At 39.8% G+C, this 22,129-nt stretch overlaps 1 protein-coding gene across 1 annotated transcript; it reads right to left on the bottom strand.

Moving 5' to 3' along the window:
* Nucleotides 1–12,899: 12,899 nt before the first annotated feature.
* thoc3 (THO complex 3) lies at nucleotides 12,900–21,780 on the bottom strand. Its single transcript, XM_084719806.1, has 6 exons — nucleotides 21,567–21,780; nucleotides 19,653–19,809; nucleotides 17,895–18,099; nucleotides 15,799–15,960; nucleotides 15,534–15,634; nucleotides 12,900–13,379 (listed from the first exon to the last, which is right to left on the bottom strand). Exons 1-6 carry the CDS (start codon nucleotides 21,744–21,746, stop codon nucleotides 13,216–13,218), a joined length of 969 nt encoding a protein of 322 aa, XP_084575932.1. The 5' UTR covers nucleotides 21,747–21,780; the 3' UTR covers nucleotides 12,900–13,215.
* Nucleotides 21,781–22,129: the final 349 nt, after the last annotated feature.

The raw sequence follows: 22,129 nt of genomic DNA, 5'->3' as shown, positions 1-22,129 counted from the left end.
GAAAAGATGAGAGCTTCAGTCAAAACTTTCAAGACCGGCAAATAAGAAAACCAGCCAGCAGCTCTGTGAGCTAAATGCTAATGTCATCATGCTGACATGCCCAGTGCTATTTGCATGCTAATGTTTTAACAGTTCTTTTTTTAATGTTTGAAATTACAGTTATGATTATGATTTTAAAATAAAGAACGATATCCTACCATGCACAGTGCACACACACACAGTTGTGCACAACAAAGTAAGGAACCGCTAGACAAACTAATAAACCTAAGAACAGACAAACATCTGCAAGAGCTGCAAGGATTAATCTATTATTGATCAACTATCAAATTAATCTGCATCCACTTTGATAATCGACTAATCTTTTCAGTCATTTTTTAAAAACAAAAAGTCCAAATTCTCTGATTTCAGCTTCATAAATATGAACATTTTCTGCTTCTTAAATGTGAATATTTTCTGCTTTCTTTACTCCTCTCAGAGAAAACAAGACTTTTGAGCATGTCATCTTGGGCTTCAATCACCTTTTTTCACCATTTTCTTACATTTTATGGACCAAACAACAATAAATTGAGGAAATAATTGAATAATTGATGGCAAAATAATCATTAGTTGCAGCTCTAAACACACAAGGCTAAATAATTTCACCGCACTTTATATTGAGGTCATCCAAAAGTAACAAAAGGGGAGGCCCTAGAATACCCTTTTTTTTAATGATTTACAGTTTTTATTTTATAATACTCAAACCAAACATATCACCTGATATACATAATACAACAGAATACATTTTTACAGTAACCCTTCCAGTCTGTCAGCACTAATTAGTAAAGTACGGCTGAGGCTGATGGGGATGTCACGACTTTTGCAGGTCCCAAATACCAATTTTTGGGCTTTGAATCTTCAGTGAAAATTGTCTGTTAATATTTAGAGCTTCAGTGCCTCAAAAGTAAAAATGATGAGCAAGCATGTGTTGAACAATTGTAAGCAGGTATTATTCAGGTTTTATTCAAGACCAATTTAACAGAGGACTCCATTTCTCACTCTTTATCAGTCTGTTTTTTAGTGCATCTGACATTGTGTCCTTCTTTTTACCAAAAAATAAAGAATTTCAAACATTGATTACCATGGCAATGGTCAAAACTTTGAAAGTGTTCAGGTCAGTGTTTGTTACTAAAAAAAAAAGTATCGGTCTGATTTAAGGCCGTAGAAAAAAAAATCTGTGGATCACCAGAGTCATGGGAATTCATTATTCATCAGTTTATCAGTTCAACAAAATTTATCTTAAAAACCTAAAAATAACAGATAGAAAGTGACAATAAGTATTTATAAACATTAAGATAAAAAGAAGAAAGATATGTATGTACATATCAGTTTAAAAATATAAAATCTAAGAACTATAAAATGTAAAGTATTAAGTACAGGGCTGTACACACAAGACTATTTACAATATATACACCTTCCACTGTAAACTTTGTTGCCTTGAAGAGGCAGATTGCACAAAGGGTATGATAGATTGCACTAAATATTAGTGTTAGCAGCAAGAGATTTAACAAAGTGAGAGATTTAACAAAGTGAGCATACAATATTGCACAAGGAATATGCAGCAGACCTAATAGTGCTACATTACGTCATGCTGGTGTTGGTGTTATAAAGTCTGACAGCTGATGGGATGAAGGACCTGCGGTAGCGCTCCCTCTTGCACTGTGGATGCAGCAGTCTGCTGCTGAACGAGCTGCTCAAAGCTCTTACAGTCTCATGCAGGGGGTGAGAGGTGTTGCCCATGATAGATGTCAGTTTTGTTAACATCCTCCTTTCACCCACCTCCTCGATGGTCTCCAGGGGACAGTCCAGGACAGAGCTGGCCCTCCTGACCAGCTTGTTCAGTCTTTTCCTGTCCCTCTCTGTACTTCCACAGCCCCAGCAGACCACTGCATACAGGATGACAGATGCTACCACAGTGTCATAGAAAGTTCTCAGCAGTGTCCTGCACACACCAAAGGACCTCAGTCTCCTCAGCAGGTGAAGACGACTTTGGCCTTTCTTGTACAGGGCGTTGGTGTTAGTGGACCAGTCCAGTTTATTATTGAGGTGAACACCCAGGTATCCATACTCTCCCACAATCTCAATGTCCAAACCCTGGATGTTCACTGGGGTAGTCTGGGGCGCGTTCCTGCGAAAATACACCACTAACTTCTTTGTCTTGCTGGTGTTGATGTGGAGGTGGTTGACACCACACCATTTGACAAAGTCAGTGATGACACTCCTGTACTCCAGTTCATTCCCTTCAGACACACATCCTACGATGGCAGTGTCATCAGAGAACTTCTGGAGGTGACAGCTGTCCGAATTGTTTCTGAAGTCCACAGGGTGTACAGGGTGAAGACGAAGGGGGCAAAGACTGTCCCCTGGGGGGCCCCCATGCTGCAGACTACCACATCAGACACACAGTCATGAAGCCTCACATACTGCGGTCTGCTTGTGAGGTAGTCGATGGTCCATGCAGTCAGGTGGCAGTCAATTCCAGCTCCTTCCAGCTTCCCCCTGAGCAGTGATGGCTGTATCGTGTTGAAAGCACTAGAGAAGTCAAAAAACATGACTCTCACAGTGCTACCGGAGCTCTCCAGGTGAGATAGTGCCCGATACAGCAGATAGATGAGTGCGTCATCAACTCCAATGCCTGGCTGATAGGCAAACTGCAGGGGGTCCAGTTCTGCTCTCACCAGGGGTCGGAGGTGGTTAAGTATAATCCTCTCCATGGTCTTCATCAGGTGGGAGGTCAAGGCTACAGGTCTGAAGTGGTTGGGCTCCCTGGTGCCGTCTTTGGTACCGGAACCACACAGGAAGTCTTCCACAGGACAGGAACTCTCTCCAGACTGAGGCTCAGGTTGAAGATGTGCAGAACTACCTCACAGAGCTGAACTACACAGTCCCTCAGCAGTCTGGAGCTGATGCCATCTGGACCCATAGCCTTTCTTGCCCTGATCTTCATGAGCTCCCTCCTCACCTGGTCAACTGTTATGGAGAGGCCGGAGCAGGGGGTGGGGGGTGACTCCAGCTGAGGAAGAGCAAGATAGGGGGAGGGGGGAGTGCCAGAGTGGGTGAGGAGGTCCTGGGTCGGTGCTGCAGTGGGTGGGGGAGGGAGTGGGAACAGAATCAAACCTGTTGAAAACAGATTTAGTTCATTTGCCCACTCCCGGTCTCCAAACTCGGGGCCCCCCCGCTGTCTTTGTTACGACCAGAGATTGTGTTCAGGCCTCTCCACACCTCACGCACGTTGTTCTGTTGAAGGTGCTCCTCCAGCTTCCTCCTGTAGCTGTCTTTGCCCCCCCTTCTGGAGGCTCTAGAGAAGAAGTCATGATCAAACACTTAAGGATTCATCCTACTTGGATTATCAATTTTAATGACAATCTGTCGAGGTTTCAGTCTGGACTAAAGTGGTGGACTGATCATCGACATCCAAAGAACCACACGAACACTGTGACTAACAATGATAAATATTCTCTGATTACAGCTTCTCCAATCTGGAACTATTGATTAGACAAAAGCCTCCTGCCTCTTGGCCACGTCGTCACTGTAAATGAGAACTGTTTCTCAGTTGACTTACCTATTTAAATCAAAGTTAAATAAATACATAAAAGGCTATGTGGAGACATTTTTCCACAATATTCTGCCATTTTATAGACTAAACCACTGATTATCTTACATCTTGTCACTAATCACTAATGCACGATGCAGAATATCTTTGCTGTGTGCATTTCTATGTTAACAATGTTTCAGTTTCTTCTGTACAGCAAGTACCCCATTTTTTTGTATTCAACAGCATTTTCACGATTATCTCTTTTTCTCTTCTAACCTACATGGTCACAGCAGATGGCCGACCGTGACAAAGCCAAGTCTCTGCCTGTTAAAAGGACAGTTCACCCAAAAATGAAAATTCAGTCATTATCTACTCACCCTTATGTCAACCGAAGGTTGAGTTTAGGTTTTTTAGCCGATAAAACACTGCTGGAGTTTCACATGAAAACAGTGTTGCAGAATCTCTAAAACAATGGAAGTGAATGGTGACCAGTTTTCAAATGTAAAAACAACAACAGAATAAAAACATAAAATGCCTCCATACTGCTTGTCTGCTGTAATCCAAGTCTCCTAAAGCCCCAACATGCTGAGCTGACTAAAGAAAGGTTACTCACACCATGTTTTTAGTCTGAATCTTCACTGTAGATCCTGAGCTTGGAGCCACGATCACATGCACACTGTCTGAACTGTGTGTGTGTATTGTGACAGTGTGCAAGTGACATGTTGAGATTTAAGGAGACCTGGATTGTGCCAGACTGGTCACCATTCACTTCCATTGTTTGGGGGATTCTGCTACACTGTTTTCCTGTGAAACTCCAGCAGTGTTTTGCTCCTAACAAAACAAACCCGACCTTCGATCAGCATGAGGGTGATTAGATAATGACTGAGTTTTCATTTTTGGGTGAATAATCCCTTTAAAAGGAAGTTTGTCCTCACCACAGTCACATTGGTGCTTGCTCATGGTGGAAACTTGGTTCTCTGTAATTAAAAAGATTAAAAAGTGTGCAGTGTGTAGAGCTGCTCGATATAAAAAATGCCAAGCTAACTTCTGTTGTGATTTGGTGCTGTATAAATAAAACTGACTTTGCTTGATGATCTTAAAACAGCTGTGATCAAATCAGTTTACTGACTGAATAACAAAAAGTACCCAACCAAAGTGTCGGTTTTTAATCAGTTGGCTGAGAGGAAGAAATAAAAATGTAATGTCTACTGTCCACAAGATGGATGCTGCTGTCCACACTTTTCTCCCTCCCTCTATCGTCCTCCCCTCTTTACTTTCTACAGCTCTCTCCTCTGCTCGTGTGTGTGTGTGTGTGTGTGTTAATGTGTGTGCGCGTCCTCGTGCTTCTTGTCTTTATCCGGGGTGTTTGGCTCAGCCAGCCGAGCGTTGCCGCTGTCAGCAGTTCACTGCCTCTCCAGAAAGAAAAGTCCTGACTCCGGCACTTCTAGTTAAAGCAGTAATCTGCGTCCTCGCTGCTTATTCCCCAAGGTCAAAACCGCAAATTAGAAACCTGAATGTCTTGTATTGTTGTCTGTGATAAACTCTGAGTCCGGCGAACCTGCAGCTGTTGCCTGTATTTATCCAGGGAGGGTCTGCTCAGCACACACATGCTGCTTCCTACAGTTTATCCAGGCAGAGAGAAATATGACACGTGTGTTTTTATGTCTCCTCTCTACCTCCATTTATTCAGGAAAAGTAGAGTAAGCAACATGCTCTCTTTCTAACACCGAAACTACAGAACAGGGCCACATTTCCCAGTTTCCATATAATCTTAGTGTTCTACAAAGGTTTCTAAGGTATAACTTAGCAAAGAAACTTCTTTTCCTACAAGTGTTTCCCAGACTCAGTGGGTGCCCTTAAGGAAGAGCTGCTAAGGTACATTGTAAGTTAAGTAAGCTGTCTTTTGCTGCAATGTACACATCTATTTATCACTTGTAAAGGCTACTAAATGACATTATAACGTAACAAGTGTTGCCATAATCATCATACTCATAATCATTCAGAGTCAGACAGAAAAAGTGTGAGAAAACAGCATTATAATGAAGTACTGCTGCAGAAAAGCTTGAGCCTAAAAAAAGATGAAGAAATGAAAGAAAACCAGTTTGTTTGGTACAGACCCCAACAAATATCACCATCATCATGATTGTGATAGTTTCTTTTCAGCAAAAACGAAAACTGTGACACAAAAATGATAATTTCCACTAATCGTATCGAAATATCAGTCAAATAATCGCATTATTATTATTTTTTTTACCATATTGTGCAGCCCTGCTTTGAGGAAAACAATTCTAGCACCACACTGAGGTTGCCAGTGCACCAACGTTAGGCTGATGCTAATACTGATATTAGGGAGTAAAAAAATTCTGATATCAAAGTCTTTATTTATACCTATGATATATATAGTGAATAATTATAATAACCATTATTAAAAAAATAAATAGTACAACTTGAATTAAGAAAAAGGATCACATGTACATAAAATGCTGCCTATAAAAAAAGTTTGTTCATATGAATAACATACGCATACACCAATACATATACTGTATAGCTTTGCTAGGCCACTATCAGCTGACTGATATATCTGTCTGGCTCTAAACAATATATAACGTGTTTTAATATCATCTTTTTCTCCCTCATGGAGTTTATCGGCTGTCAAATGTTAGCTTTCATGTTTTAGTAGATAACAGTTTCACAGTAAAGACTTTAATACTGCAGATGTAATTCACTTTACAAGGAGTCAGTTTTAAGGTTCCTGTCCACAAATGGATGCACAAGACTGAAGGCTGCAGGGAAGTTTAGTCATTTTAGGGCATAAATTATTCACATGAATGTAAGAGAGAACTAAAACAAAAAGGGTAAAAAAAAAAAAAAAAAACTGAAATACCATCCTTGCACGTCTTTGATTCACTGCAGATCCCATTTCAGAAAATCAATCATTTTAATCTGGAGACAGCAATTAACTCTCCAACCAATAACTGCTTTACCAAGGATGGCCTGTGTGAAATGTAGACGATGATTAAATTTAACAACCAGTTTTGTGTCATATGAAGTAACGCTGCAAATGTGCATACACACAAAAATAATGAGGCTTGGACTGACTCACTGCAAAGAGCTCTCAATATATCTTTATGTTTAAGCTTTTTAGGCTTTACCTGATAATTCAGGCAGCTAAAATTTCACAGTGGACAAAAAGGTGGAAATGTTAATCTTGTGCATCCTGATTTCCTGGATTTTGTATATCAGAGACAGGCAGGATGCCAAACACTGTAGCTTCTTGAGAGTTCCACCAATCACAGCAGTCCCCCGTGCGAATGTCATACACATATGTCTTGATGAACTGATTCAGTGTTTCGTACTTTTATTTTTTATTTTGTCACAGGTACTAAAAAAAGCACACTTTTTGTCACTGTTAATGACATTTATCAATGCTATATGCACTTGTATATTTTATAATTTTATGCTGCTTTGACTGAGTTTGAGCTCTTCTTTTGTTTATTTTTGGTGTCCCCCCCCCGCCCCCCCCAGGTGCACTACAAATACAGCATATTTTGTTACAGTTGTGCAGTTTTATTCTCCCTGGAACAAGTTGCCTTTGATTTTTAATGAATTAGACAAAATAATTAGCAATTTAAACTTAAACATTAAAATGCAAAAACATGCATTACACTTTTTTTTTAGAAAAGCTGCCATGAAAGCAGGCATTTTAGGGCTGCAACAATCCCAAAAACACCCTGCAAAATTCTGGAAAGACTGTGTAGTCAGTGTATTACCTACAGTAAATGGTAGCCAGTCCGCTCCCAGTTTGGAGAAGCAGCTGGAGTACCAGTGTAGGAGGCTAAGCAATGTACTGCTGTGGACAGTGTCCGCAACAAAACATATTTTGTTGGGTGTTGGTGTAAAAGATATATTGTGCCTTTGATTTATATACATAGCATTAACTCCATAGCCTGTTTATCCATGGTAGAAGCACAAAGAGCAAGGAAAGAGGACCTACTCAACAAAATCTGAGCAAGTGAACATAATCAAGCAGGTGAAACACTCCGCTACTGAAATGCTTCTGAAACGCTGCTGGTGAGGCTTGCAGATATGCAGAGGATGGATCAGAACTGTGCTGCAGACATGCCATGCTTGGTGGAGACTCTTCCTTGCAGGAAAACATATCACATTTCAAATCAAAGAACACCAGATGAATGTCTCCATTTTTTTGTAGTTATAAATCGCATTTTTGTTGTGTTGGTTTTCTCCCTTCAAGCTGAAATAAAACACATTTAGTCACAAACAGAGTGTGAGAGAGAGTGACCGAGCATCAAAGAATCTCATCTCACCAAAACTCCAAAAATCAATCAGGAAGCCGCTGGTCAATGCAACGCAGCAATTATCCAGAATGGCCGAAATGCCCTTTAACAGATCCAGAGACTAATTCGTTTTGACTGAAGCAAATGGACGGGTGGGTCTGATTATCTCTCTGCACGCAGCTGGCCTTCTTTAACACACACACACACACACACACAGAGAGAGAGAGAGAGAGAGAGAGAGAGAGAGAGCGAGAGAGAGAGAGAGAGAGAGAGAGAGAAAGAAAGAGAGAGAGAGAGAAGTAAATAGACAAATTCCACATCACTGATACACTCATGCAAACACACACACATGTAGCTTGTCTGAAAGCATTAGTATCTGAATGGATTGATCAGCATGCCTGGGCACATCTGAGCTCCCTCAGATGAATTAGAGGACGATCACCTTGGGAAAAGCTTATGTTCAATGAATGAGAATATTGATTAGTGTGAAACCTGCTCATATCTGACACTGATTCACTTCCCACATCTTTGAAATGTAAAGCGCATTAGGAAGAGATTAGTATTGAAAGGATGAGTTAGATTGCACAAACATCCAGATCCTTTAATTAAAGGGTAAGATTTTTGACCTGGATCTTTCCCATGCTTTTGTGTCTAAGTGACTAATGTGGACAGCATTTTTTGAAATTGGTCCAGTATTGAGTGAGACCACTGCAGCCATCAGCTGCAAAATTGCAAACCTTCAATGTACGTCGACTAAAAGTTCTTGTTTTGGCACTGACAGGCTCAGATTGTTATTGTGCCTGACAAAATTATGGAAGGGATCCCTACAGAGATAGACATTTTTATTAAAGAGTAAAGTCCTTTTTGTTTAACCAGAAAACACCAAACTCAATTTACAGAAATGATAATTTTATCATTATATGACAAATTCCACAGAAACAAAATAAAACTCACTAGAAATGTATTTGTTGATCCATCCATCCATCCATCGTCAACCACTTATCCGAAGTTGGGTGTTATAGGTAACAGTTCCAGCAGGGGGTCCCAAACTTCCCTTTCCAAAGCTACATTAACCAGCTCTGACTGGGGGATCCCAAGGCGTTCCCAGGCCAGGGTGGAGATATAATCCCTCCACGTAGTCCTTGGTCTGCCCCATGGCCTCCTCCCTGCTGGAGGTGCCTGGAACATCTCCCTAGGGAGGCGACCATATGGGATCCTTACAAGACCCCACCTCAGAAAACCCATTTCAGCTGCTTGTATCTGTGATCTCGTTCTTTCAGTCATGACCCACCCTTCATGACCATAGGTGAGAACAGGACTGAAGACTGACTGATAGATCAAATGCTTTGCCTTCTGAATGAATGAAGTGTGTTTTATGCTTTTTCTGGCAGGCAACCACCGTAAAGTGAACAAAATATCACTTGCTTCTCTAAACTTGGACCATTGCAAACAGCATCAACTGTAACTAATACACTGACTATGGATAAGAGCTTCATACAACATCATCATGCATCATCTGCATCAAATAATCTGAACGATCCCTTTAATCAGCGCCGAATGATTTTGGTCTTTTTCAGAACATGAGACAGTGGTGGTCTTCAGCCTCTTGTGGTCAGAATGTGCATCACTAGCAAAACCTGTCTTCATCTGTTCTTAAGTCATAAACTCAGGAGAGAAAACAATTTAGATTAGACTCAGAAAATAAGAGCATAAGAATTTTTTCTCACTTGCCTCTCAGGGCTTCTGTAATTTAATGCTGTTCTCTATGCAGTGAGCTTTACTGCCACATCAAAGTGACAAAATAGAAGTGATTTATAGACCACCGGTAAGTGGAGCGGTGAGGTTGCACCATGTAGATCAGACCATTAAAAGTCAAATCAGATGGACCTTACTGCTTACACAATGAGACGGGCAGATGAAGGAGACCCTGCAGGCATCTATATTTGATTTATTATCCCAAAATGCTCGCTGGCAATCACATCCATGGATATTGACCGACCTCTTCGCAATGTCTATGCGACAATAAACAACAGCTGGGATCAGCAGGGAGACTGATGGGATGACACGCTCAAGGGCCATCCAGGAACATCAGGCCACGATGCTAAATTCAATACCAGGTGCTTGACTCAAACTGATTTGCATGTTGGCACCCAAAATCAAAGGCACAATATATCTTTTACACCAACACCCATAGCCCTCCACAGATTCCCACTGGGTTCCATAAAAATAAATAGCTCAACACTCTTCTCCATATTTCTGGGTATGTTCAAACAGTGAAAGCACTTTTTGCCACAAAGAATTAATCAACCTTTTGGAAGACTTTCATGCAGTGACTAATACGAGTGAGTCAGCAGAGAAACTTCATCTCACAGGAAGGTTTTGAGCACATTTTTTTCTTGGACACAAGTACAGATCTCATAGGGTGGAACCAAATTAAAATTAATTAAAGGAGGGACTGATTCTGCTTCATGACACCCCTCCTAAGATTACAGGATGCTGCGAGGCCAAACATCCTGCAGCCTGCTGGTCTGAGGCTCCAGAGAGGGAACAGCCACCTGTCACCGGACCAGGCCGAGCGCCTCGCACATGGGCTCACACTGGGCACGGCTGTCACGACTAAGGAAGATGAAGTGGTCAAGAGAAAACGGGTTAGACAGGCAGACACGCCCACTGTCAAGTGCTGGTTGTTTTAGACAGAGGGGTTATCAAAGTGCGGCCCGCAAGCCAAAGGCAGCCCTCTGAAACATTTTCTACAGCTTCCAATCCCTTAACTTTTAATAGCCAACATTAATTACACCACTCAGCCACTGCATCAAAATGGGCCCAACAAGGATTGGCATCATTTGGATTTTAAAGATTCTAAGTCTCGATTTTGGTTCCCAGTGATGCTCGATTCCAATTCACTGAGTGTCGTCCTGCATTCTTCACAGCAGGGTTGTGTGATACACTAAAAACTAAAACTTTGAGGGTTTTTGAGGCTGCTTCATTTTAAGACAGAGGGTATCATGTCCTTGTAATGAGTTTTGCGGCACAGCATTTGTTAAATTGGGGTGAATATCACCGCATGTTCACACTGCCAGTGGCATAGCTGCAAAACGGCTAAACGTGGCAAGCTACATTGATGCTGAGTCGCCCATCAAGTGCTGCTTGTTGACATCAAAGAGTGGTAGTATTGGTTGCGTTTGAGTCAGCGAACATGAATTGTCAAGCTGCAATTTTTGGTGATGTCACAGTAAGAGAGAAGGTTTGGATTACTGGAAACTGGCTAATAGCAATTTGCTTTTTACACGGCAAAGGAACTGTGGGGAAACAGGAAGCCAAAGCGGTAAAACAAAAACATATGATTGGTTGACATGTCACCGCATTATCAGAGCACTGAAAATAGTTTAAATCTGTGCCTCATGCCCGATACGCTGGTGACATCAGTGTCTTCATGCTCAGTGTTGCTGACTTTCATTGAAAATTACTTGTAGCCTGATGCTTTATTGCTTCTAGTCTGAACATACGTCACAAGACTCAGGGAGGCATGCATACATTCAACTCACATGTCTATACATCCTGGCAGATAGCCAGGTCACAGTAGTTATTTGAAGTACACGGCTTAATTTCAATCAAGCCTGAGTGAAATTTGGAAACAATAAACAGAAGTGAAATTTAAATTTCTTCATGATTTCTTTGGATGGATTTTTATTTGGTATCAGTTCTCAATGCCCAACCCTACGAACAAATGTTTTTACTTCTATTGGTTACATGGCAAGTGGTGGCACTTCCCAAGTATCACTGAAATTAATTATACTCTCATCAATGTCTGTGCTGTATTTTGGTGCACAACTCAGCAGTTTTATGTAGAAGATGGAAGAGCAAATAAACCAAAAACGCTGTACGGTTGAGGAGAAAATGTTTCAGGAAAAATGCATCAACTCTTACTTAGTCGGACCTTGGACACAAACAGTCATCTACCTCATCTGTACAGGTGAATTTTGTACTCATGAATCTAATATTAAATGCCATTATCAAACCAATCACAAAACCTATAACAAGTTTTTGGGTTTTTCTGTGCAGACCTCAATTGTTGGCACTCAAGTCCATGTCGTCAAGTCTCTGAGACCCCGTGTTTTAAGGTTTTTAACACTATCTGCTGGTGACGATCACTACTTTGTTCTGAGATGAAAGAACACAACAAAGAAAGACAGTAGATCTTAGTAGTTATATTTTTGCTGCTGAAAAGTAACTATGAACTCCAGCAGAAAGTCTACTGTAATGTAAACACTAATGCACAGCACAAAAACCAGTTTATCTACTTAACCTGAGTGCAACACCTTCAGATACCTTGTTTTCCCTCATCAGCAGAAAAACATTACAGTTTACATAAAAACCCAGAACACACACATTACAACATGAATGAAATGATTTCCTATAGCTTCAGTGAGGGAGGAACTCCCCATTATAATATTGCTGAACTGTTTAATATTTAACAAGGCCACATATAAAACAAATACATCAATCTGCTGTTTGGTTTGTGTGCAGAGGCAGGAGTGGGAGTGTTTTCTGGATGCAAACGTGTGAATGATGAGCTACAGGGTTGTGCGTTGGTGTGTATGTTTATTTCACCTCCCCCCACCTCCTCCTGTTATTATACAACACACAGGTTGCAGGCGGGCAGGGATGGATCAAGGTCCATAGTAATTAAATATTTCCTGCTCAGACTCTCTGCTGGTCCTTCAACATAAAAATTACATCAGCTTCCTTCTACAGCTCTGCTTAAAGGCAACACAGTCTTAAAGAGATGCCATAAATATAAATATTTCCTTTTGAATTTGACCATTTAAGATTGCCACCCACATTTCATAGCAAGAAACTTTAATGTATGTGTGTTGTTTCATTTTCTATATTAGCCTAAAACAATTTATTCTGTTTAAGAACCAGATCTCATTGCAACTCAAACATCTGGATACCAACCTCAGAGAATTTCATTAGCATTTAAAAAGCATCATAATTAATAATTCATCAGTAAGAGCTCAAGACACACAAAATTTATAAACTGGTCGATTTTAATATCAAATAACAATGCATATTTTACATAAAAACAATATATTACAGCACTGGGAGTTTTCATGTGGGTATAAAAAACGGAATGAAGGCAGCTGTTTTAAAGGAAACTTAGGACAGCTGCACCATCTGCTGGTGGCTAAAGGTTACTGTGGCTTTACATGCTGCTGCCAAAAAGCAAAGCAGCAGCATCTGTGAGGCTGTGCAGGGTTTCGTTTTTGTTTGCTTCTTTTACTTCGCTCTCTTCTCTGCTCTGACTGCTCACTAGACTTTGAGCAGGAAAAACTCAGCTGATCTGTCTCAGGAGTCATTGGGAAGGCCGAACAGTTTGACGGTTCCCGCCTCACGGTTGTTGTCGTATTTGCCCTCCTTGTCGTCGCAGGCGTAGGCCAGCAGTGGCCTCTTGGGGTGCCATGCGACGGTGAAGGTTGGAGAATCGCACTGCACCTCCCACAGCTTCTCCCCTACACACATTCAACAGTAGAGGAAGTGATAAAGACGTCACATTTTTTTAAAGTAAAAACAAAAATCAACCATCACAGAACAGTTAAAAGACAGCTATCAATTATGTTGAATCCATTCTTTGAGTATCTATGATCTTGAACATATTTAACTGAAAAAACAAAAATCTCTTAAGATTTTAAGGGACTTCTGTATCTTACAACCTATTTTACCATGTTTTTGTGTCTATGTGACTAATGACACCAGTTTTTGAAATTGGTTCTGTATTTAGAAAGACTAGCTGGTTATTCACAAAACAGGCCCTAATGTAATCTTTAGGGTCAAGTTCACGCAAGTATGTCATCCACTAAAAGTGCTTGTTTTGCTGCTGACTGGTGCAGATTGTTATTCAAAGTGTCTGACAGCATTATGCAGATATAGACCTTTTTGATAAAGACTAAGATCCTATTTGTTTACCAAGAAACAGTTTTATTGCTCTCACCAAACTGGACAGAAATAAAATAAAAGTCATCAAAAGATCTTTGTTATTCTTTTGACAATAGTCCCAACAATCACCAACTCTGGTTTGGTCAGAATAGACTTTTCTGGTATTGTGATGATGTGTGATGTGAAAATATTGGTAGAAGAGTGAAGGAGGGAGGTTGGACATCAGAGAAGCAGCCTGGAGAAATGTTTGAATGAATTGTGTTCATGAGGATAAAATTGCTGTTTCTATAAATGACATCTGGTGGCTTTGCAAGAGTGATAAATCAGCCATTTCTGCTTTAACAAAACTATTTTAAAAAGGTCTCTCTCTCTATAACCTTTCCATAATGTTGTCAGACACTTGGAATCTTAAAATCTGAGCCTGTCAGTGGCAGAAATAAGCTCTTTATGTGGACACACTACGATGGCGTGCAAGTGCCTATGTCCCTAAACACTGGACCAATTTAAAAATTGTCTGCATTTGTCATCTAGACACAAAACATGTGAACACAGGGTCCAGACTGAAAAGAAAAATACTCAAGTTACCCTTTAAAAGGCAGCTACTGATGACGACAATTCAATTTTTCCTTCCACTTGGGTTTGGGATTTAAAACATCAACTGTATTTTCTAGAAACTGCAGATCTCTCAAATAGTTTTCTAACTACTGTTGCACAGATGTGAAGCATGACTTTATGAAAGCCACCCTCAGATTTTAAAGGGATAGTTCACCCACAAATGAAAATTCAGTCATTATCTACTCACCCTCAAGTCGATTGAGGGTCAGGTTTATTTTATTTTGTCTGCAAAACACTGCTGAAGTTTCACAAGAAAAGTGTTGCAGAATCTCCCAAACAATGGAAGCAAATAATGACCATTTTTCAAACGGAAAAACTAAAAAGAAAAAAAAACAAAACATAAAATTCCTCCATACTGCCCATCTGGCATAATCCAAGTCTCCTAAAGCCCCAACATGCCATTTGCACACCGTCACACTGTCACAACACACACATACAGTTCAGACAGTGTGCATGTGATCGTGGCTCCAAGCTAAGGATCTATAGTGAAGATTCAGGCTATAAACATGGTGTATATAACAACAACTATCACCTTGGCATGATGGGGCTTTAGGAGACTTGGATTATACCAGACGAGCAATATGGGGGCATTTTATGTTTTTAATCTGTTGTTTTTTCCTTTGAAAACTCATCACCATTCACTTCCATTGTTTGGGAGATTCTGCAACACTGTTTTCCTGTGAAAGTCCAGCAGTGTTTTGTGGACGTGAAAACTAAAGCGGACCCTCAACTGGCATGAGGGTGAGTAGATAATGACTGAATTTTCAATTTTGCGTGAACTATCCCTTTAACAGATTTTATTCCTAGAGTTGCCATTTTGCATTGGCATTCAGGTAACCAAGAGAAACCCACTGGATGAGAAACTCAAAAGTACAAGGAGGATTTTCCATTTAAAATCCAACAAATGTATGAATGAAAAAAAGATCTAAAAATGTAATCTCCTGCCTCAGTAACATTTGTTAAAATCAAAAACACCGTATATGTTTTTAAAGATGCAATTGAGGTTTTATTATCAAATAACTGTTTATTAACACTTTTACTGTCCAGCTGCATTTTTTGAACCAACAACTACCTGCTGCAAGTTTCAGAAACAGACAGCCACAGTTTGTACTGACCTGTCTCCACCTCTGCGATGTCTATGAAGTGATCCTCAGAGGCCGAGGCCAACATCTTGCCATCGTGGCTGAAGCTCAGTGTCCTTACAGGCCAATCCAGCCTACGGCACCAGCAACAATGAAAAGAAATCCATGATCAATAAAAAAGGAAAATTTAAATAAAGTGGTCTGAGTCATATTATCATGCCGTAATATACACCTATTAATCAACATGCCAAAAAAAAAAAAAATTAAACACAAAGTAGATAAAACAAACAGGGCTGACCTGGAGAAGCATCGGACGCACACCAGTTCCTCCACGTCCCACAGGCTGACCAGGGCGTCTGCACTTCCTGTGGCAAAGTATTTCCCTGTGGGGTCAAACTTGATGCAGATGCAGTTGGACGGGTGAGCGTTGATGGACTGGATGGGCTTCAGCTCTGGATAACTGCCAACAAACACACTGTTCATTTCAGCTCTGCACCACACAACAACACACTTTTACACAGAACAGACACCAGAGACTTTGAACAAGTTACACTGATCTAACAGGTTCTTGACACCAGGTGAAATTTCTTTTAACTCTACCTTCTACACTAATCAGAAAAAGAATGTGCTGTATACAAGCGAGTGATAAAGTGTGAGGCAACAGTGAATAAGAAATTGTGGAAAACCCAATAACTGCGAAAGAAAAGCTCCATTCACCTGGGTGGGCTTTTTTCTTTGGGAACCACAGCGTTGTGTGGAGATGGGTCCGAAATAAAAATGTGTTTCATTTCATGCTTGTTTAACTTGGTTTGATTATAGAGTACAAATGTTTTTTCGCTCGTTGTATCAAAAACTATGCCATGTGGTGCCACTTAAATAAGGATTGTCCTAAACATGCAATTCTTGAGCACATGTGATATGCTGCTGTAGTGGATCACTGATGCTGAGGTTTTCAATGTAGTTTAGTCCCCAGGACCCACAGGTGGTCACTTGAGTGGGTCCCCAATAAATAAACTTAGTGTTTTTTGCCAAATAGTGATGTTCAGCTGTTGAGCTGTTTCATGTTATATAGTTATAACTGTAGTTACATTCATGTGTGTTTAAAATGAATCTGAAAATTAAACAAATAAAATCCTAAATCTTAAGACTCTATTTACAAAACACTGCCATCATCATGACATACTAATATACAGCATTAAATATGTTCAGTTTGTTCGCCAGCAAAATGTTTAATATTTTGCTCTGGTGGCGTTTTATAATGGTTTCCTTTCACTGATTTTTTGAGGAAAAAATGAAATCTCATCTTGCGAGAAATATATATACATTTGTTAAAGTCCCTGAAAAGGAAGAAGGGAGTTTTTCTTTGAAAATACATTACAAATGTTAGAACATGGTGGCTGAAAACACAGTGAAACACTGAAAACTATGTAGTACTGAATTCTGGAGTTGGATCAGGAAACTATTCTTCACTTTTTCTGTGGTCAGAATTTTTTGAGCAGACCTGAAACATGTCTCAGTGACATGCCAAGGCCATGGTCCCACAACACTATATAAGCCCCACGAACCCACACATGAACGACACCGCCTCCCCTCACCCTCGCTAACAGTCAGTCACTAATGAGCCTTCAGTGACACACCCAGTCCAAATCAGCCCAACAGTTCACTTCAGCTCACTTCAGTTCCAACAACCTGACCCAGATGAAAAAATACCACCCTTTCTCTGTTCTCTGGTGGCTCAAACAGTGGTGTTTCACACAGCATGGATTTTATTTATTTCAATGTTTTCAGCATGGATGCTGTTGATAACGTAGTATGTTCAGGAAATAAATAGGCTGTGTCACCTGAATGCATTGACAGTGGGTTTACTATGTTTTTCTGGTCTTTAACATGTCATAGATGCAGGATGCAAACCTAGCAACATTACTGATGGATGCATGATTTTCTTATGTGCTTTGGATTGTTTTGAAGCACAAGATTCAGTGTTAGCAGGTGCCTTTCGCACTTTATTTCACCAACATCACACCAGAGTAACCCGGCATGCAGAAAAAGTGCAGCCTCTCTATGACATGTTACCAAAAAGTAGTGAGTCATTTAAACTCAATTGTAAAATTATTTCAAACCTTTTACTATTGAAAAAACAGAACTGGACCTGTGGAAAAAAATATCTGGGGGAACAGTAGTGCAGGAAAATCAAAGGAAGTATCTGACATCACACCTTCAGAGGACAGAGGCTTCACTCTGCAGCTGGTAGGTGTCAGAGTGTGAACACTCAGAGCACAGCACTCAGACAGCTTTTCATGAATACTTAGAAGTAGGGGAAAAAATAAATTCAATTCAGCAGGACTGCCTGGTGCCAAATTCTGCTTTTCCTGCTTCACTCTGTTTGATTCCTACCTCAGAATATTGATGCAGCCGTTGCCGTTTGTGAGGAAGAACATGTCATTATCGTTGTTCCAGGAGATCTCGTTCACCTCGAACTTGAACTGCTCCTCTGCTTTGGAGCGATGTGTCTTGGCGTCAATGAAGGTCACAACATCGTCTTTGTTACCAACAGCGATGGTCTGACCATCAGGGCTCCAACAGATGTTGATGTTCTCCCCTAAAAAGAAAAAATTTGAGACGTTTTAAAAATCTCTCTCAAGGAAAAAGGAGTTTATCATGGATTTACAGTTCAAACAATGCTAACAAAAGTATTTTTTTTTTAACACTTTTCCTTGTCAACCAGCTTGAAAAATCTCCCCACAAAACCACTTTTCTTTTGCAAACAGAATAGAATCTTTCCCATTTCATACCCTGAAATCATGGTTTTAAGACTCAATAGATCAAATGACGTATGGGTTACAGATTTTGCAGTGTATAAATTAGTTTACTTGTCAACTTGTTCATGTGGGCAGAGGGAAGCAGAGCAGCAGGGAGGGAGCAGCATGTCTCATTCGTGCCGTCAGTCGTAGGAGGTGTAACTCAGAGTGTTACTGTGAGAGCTATCGTCTGGAGTCCTGCTGTTAAGCTTCTGATGGCGAGTTTGCAGCCTTACTAACTTCCACAGAAGTTCTCGCATAACATTGCTGTTTACATGACTGCTTTCGTGGTAATCACAACTCACATCTCACTCCACTCCTACCAACTTCATCCAGTTTGTAAAACAAGACAGGAAACTAGAGCTGCATAATTAACCTAAATTTTATCAATATCGCAATATGGCTTTCTGCAATTTTCAAAATCACAGGAGGTGTGACATTTGTTAAAGGCAAAATGTCCTTCAAAAAAGTTTTACATGAATGGATATCATGAGGCAGAGATGTTTTTTTTTTAAGTCTGTAGAATCTAATTTGTAGGACAGGCCATCTTAATTTAATAGATAAATGCAGAAAAAACAAAACAAACAAAAAATCGTTTGGCAGTACAGAAAACACACATATCTTTATTAACTGTTTTCTCATTTCAATGCTTAATAATAAGGCTGGATATCAATTCAGATTTTCCCAAACTGATTTCATTCTATTCAAAAGGTTCCAATTCAATTAATGATTTAATTCCATTCTTTATCAATTTGGTTGGGGATATTTCAGTTACAATAACAATTTTGTTCGGATATGAAAGATATTTAAAGAGAACTAATGCTGTTCATTGCACAAGTAACCCTCTAACCTGGTGCATTATTAAAAATATTAATGTGTACATTAAGAACTGACCCCAAAGTAGTTACACTAACCATGTACTTTTTATTAAACATGACCTGCTCAACACAAATTAGCAAAATCTTGCAACACAAGATCTGCGCTATAGCATCTCATACCAAAGGCTGCTCACGCTAGACTAACAGGGTTAAAACGGCAGGCTGCACCACACAACCTGCAGGTAAAAAGACATATATATCAAAAGACCAATTTTGGGATTCTCTGAATCAATATCAGACCAGGCAAAGGAAAATCGATTCAAATCGACTGATCGATTTTTTTTTTCTCCTACTTAATAATGCATTTTGCTGAATACATAAAAGCAAATAGTTGTACTATTTCATAGGATGTTTAATTTCCAGTTCAAATTGGCTATTTGTTATTTTTACATAAAACCAAAAAAACTACAATTGGTATATACTTTTGAAAGCCCCTGTGGCTCAAACCCGAGCCACCACATAAGCTAAGAACCTACCTTTTGTATTGACAGTGGCGATACATTTGGTGGTGCGGACGTCCCATATGCGAATGGTTTTGTCTCCAGATGCTGTGACAAACAGATCCGGGTTGGTTGGATGCCAGCAGAGCTGATCCACACTGTCACCATGACCTCTGTAGTTGTTCTCTTTCACCTAGGAACAGAAGCAAACTCAAATTTAATCAAGGAATCTATTCATTAGACCAGTCTCGATGTCTACCCTAAGCCCACAGGCCTGATACCTTATGGATTAAAGTAGGGTTGTTCCAATAGTATTAACAGAAATGTCTCCAATATAGCCTAAAAAGCTGGATCAGGTATTGGCAAGTATGTGAGTCTATGCACCAATCTGATACCAAGTAATATATGAGCCCTGAAACTGGACCCTGCCACATCTCTGCAACAACCTGTAAGCCAATTTTTAAACCAGGCCAGGGCATACAACAATAACAGCAATCATGTCACATCCATACATGGCTAGCTGTATATAGATGTTAAAAAATAACTTATTCTTTTTTTAAATGCAATGCTGTCGAGGGTCCAAAACAAACTTTTTTATCCACCAGCCAAATGGCTAGTAAATGTTTAAATTTTACCAGCCACTTAACAGATAACCATTTTTTGACTGGTGAGTGAAGTATCACTAAGTCACCAACTTAGTAGCTGGTATTGGATCGGTACTTCATTTTGGGTAATACAGAAGGTTCAGGTATCTCCATCAGAAAGGAAAATATGGTAGGGAAGAACATTTCTAGAAGACGATGATGCTTCTAATAATGCCATGTTGGCAGCAAGTTACACACACCACATAAACAGTGATTTTTTTCCTGAAAAAAAAGCACACTTCCCACTTGTAAGTCGCAGATCAAACTAGAAGCAAACTGTCTAAAAAGCCACCATCACTAATAATTATACCTAAACAAAATGAATGCAAATACAGTGCTTTCACACACACAGCACATTTATATATATACATGTATATACATATATATATATATATATATATATATACACACACACACACACACAGTGGTGTGAAAAAGTGTTTGCCCCCTTCCTGATTTCTTATTTTTTTGCATGTCTGTCACACTTGAATGTTTCACATCAAACAAATTTAAATATTAGTCAAAGACAACACAAGTAAACACTATAACTACACGCTAAATATTTATACCTTTATTTTTAAACTAGCCATTACAGTGTTTCCTCTGTGTTCATTTAACACTGGTGCACCATCACAGCAATGAAGTTCCTAACACTGCAAAAACATAAACATTGTAATTTAGCCGTTATGTAACAAAATTAAACCAAGTGTCGTCCAGATACTTTAGAAGTAACAATGGTATAATTAGTAAAATGGCTTTTTATTTTATAACCACAAATTAAAGTGTGTTTAAGACCCAGACAGCAACACATGAGACAAAAATAGTTATTGCTCCAAAGAACACCAGCTGTATTAAAGTAGAGGCAAATACGCAGCTAAAACAGTTTTAAGGGGCTCCATCAGGACAAGGTAAGCTAATGTGAAATGTGGACATCTTAACAAATCCTGTAGTTTGGGGATTTATTTTATCATAAACACCCACCTCAAGAAACCTAAATAATAACAACTATTTCAACCACTGCACTGAGGAGCTGTGACATTATTAGTTAGTCTGGACAGACAACTGACGTTGTGGCCAACAGATAGTTAGCGTTATATTTCAGGAAGACGAATTCCATCGCTATGGCTACCTTAAAAGCCGACATGTTTGTGGTGTGACATTACTAATTGCTTATAAGGTTATACTATGTAATAGCTGGTTGAGTAAACATGCTGGCACCCGTTAAAAGTTTGCCCTGGCTCATCCATTCATTCATCGAAACAAGGCTAACGTTAGCATGTTAGCTGAACATTTCACAGCGACTCACCAAACGGTCCTTTTCGAGGACAAAAACGCTGGCTGTTTTGTCAAAGGAGCCAGAGGCGAGCCTCCTGCCATCACAACTCCACGCCACTGAATGAACTTTGGCTGTATGAGCCGGGAATTCGCGGCTTTTGTTGTTATTTTTGAAGCTGTCTTGCATCTCTTGGTAGTACTGCGACGCCATCTTGTAACTTACGTCATAGCGTAGCGGCGGTGGTAACCAGCTGTAGACGAACATTACCGCCCTCTTGTGTCTCGGCATGTTTTTAATTCTGGAAAATAAAAACTACCATCAGGAAAAAATTTAAGGTCAAAGAATATGAGTAAGGAGGGCTGAAAGCCATTGATGTTTACTGTGTTAATGACACTATTAAAACAAACTGGCTAAGATCCTTCCTGAAATATGAAAACAGCTTAAGGTCCATAACCTCCTTAGAAAAAGGTCCCTAACAAATGATCTGTTCCATCAAAGGGTATTACAATATTGGAAAATTATATTGAAGCAAGCCATTCCAGTCTGGAATTGCAGATAAGCAGCTTTTAGAAGTAAATCTTTAACAAAAGGAA

The sequence above is a fragment of the Lutjanus erythropterus genome, chromosome 5, assembly GCF_056507025.1.
Source record: "Lutjanus erythropterus isolate fLutEry1 chromosome 5, fLutEry1.hap2, whole genome shotgun sequence".
In the NCBI taxonomy this organism is placed as follows: Eukaryota; Metazoa; Chordata; class Actinopteri; order Lutjaniformes; family Lutjanidae; genus Lutjanus; species Lutjanus erythropterus.
Note: the sequence above shows the minus strand (reverse complement) of the source record. Positions and strands in the feature narration are given on the sequence as shown.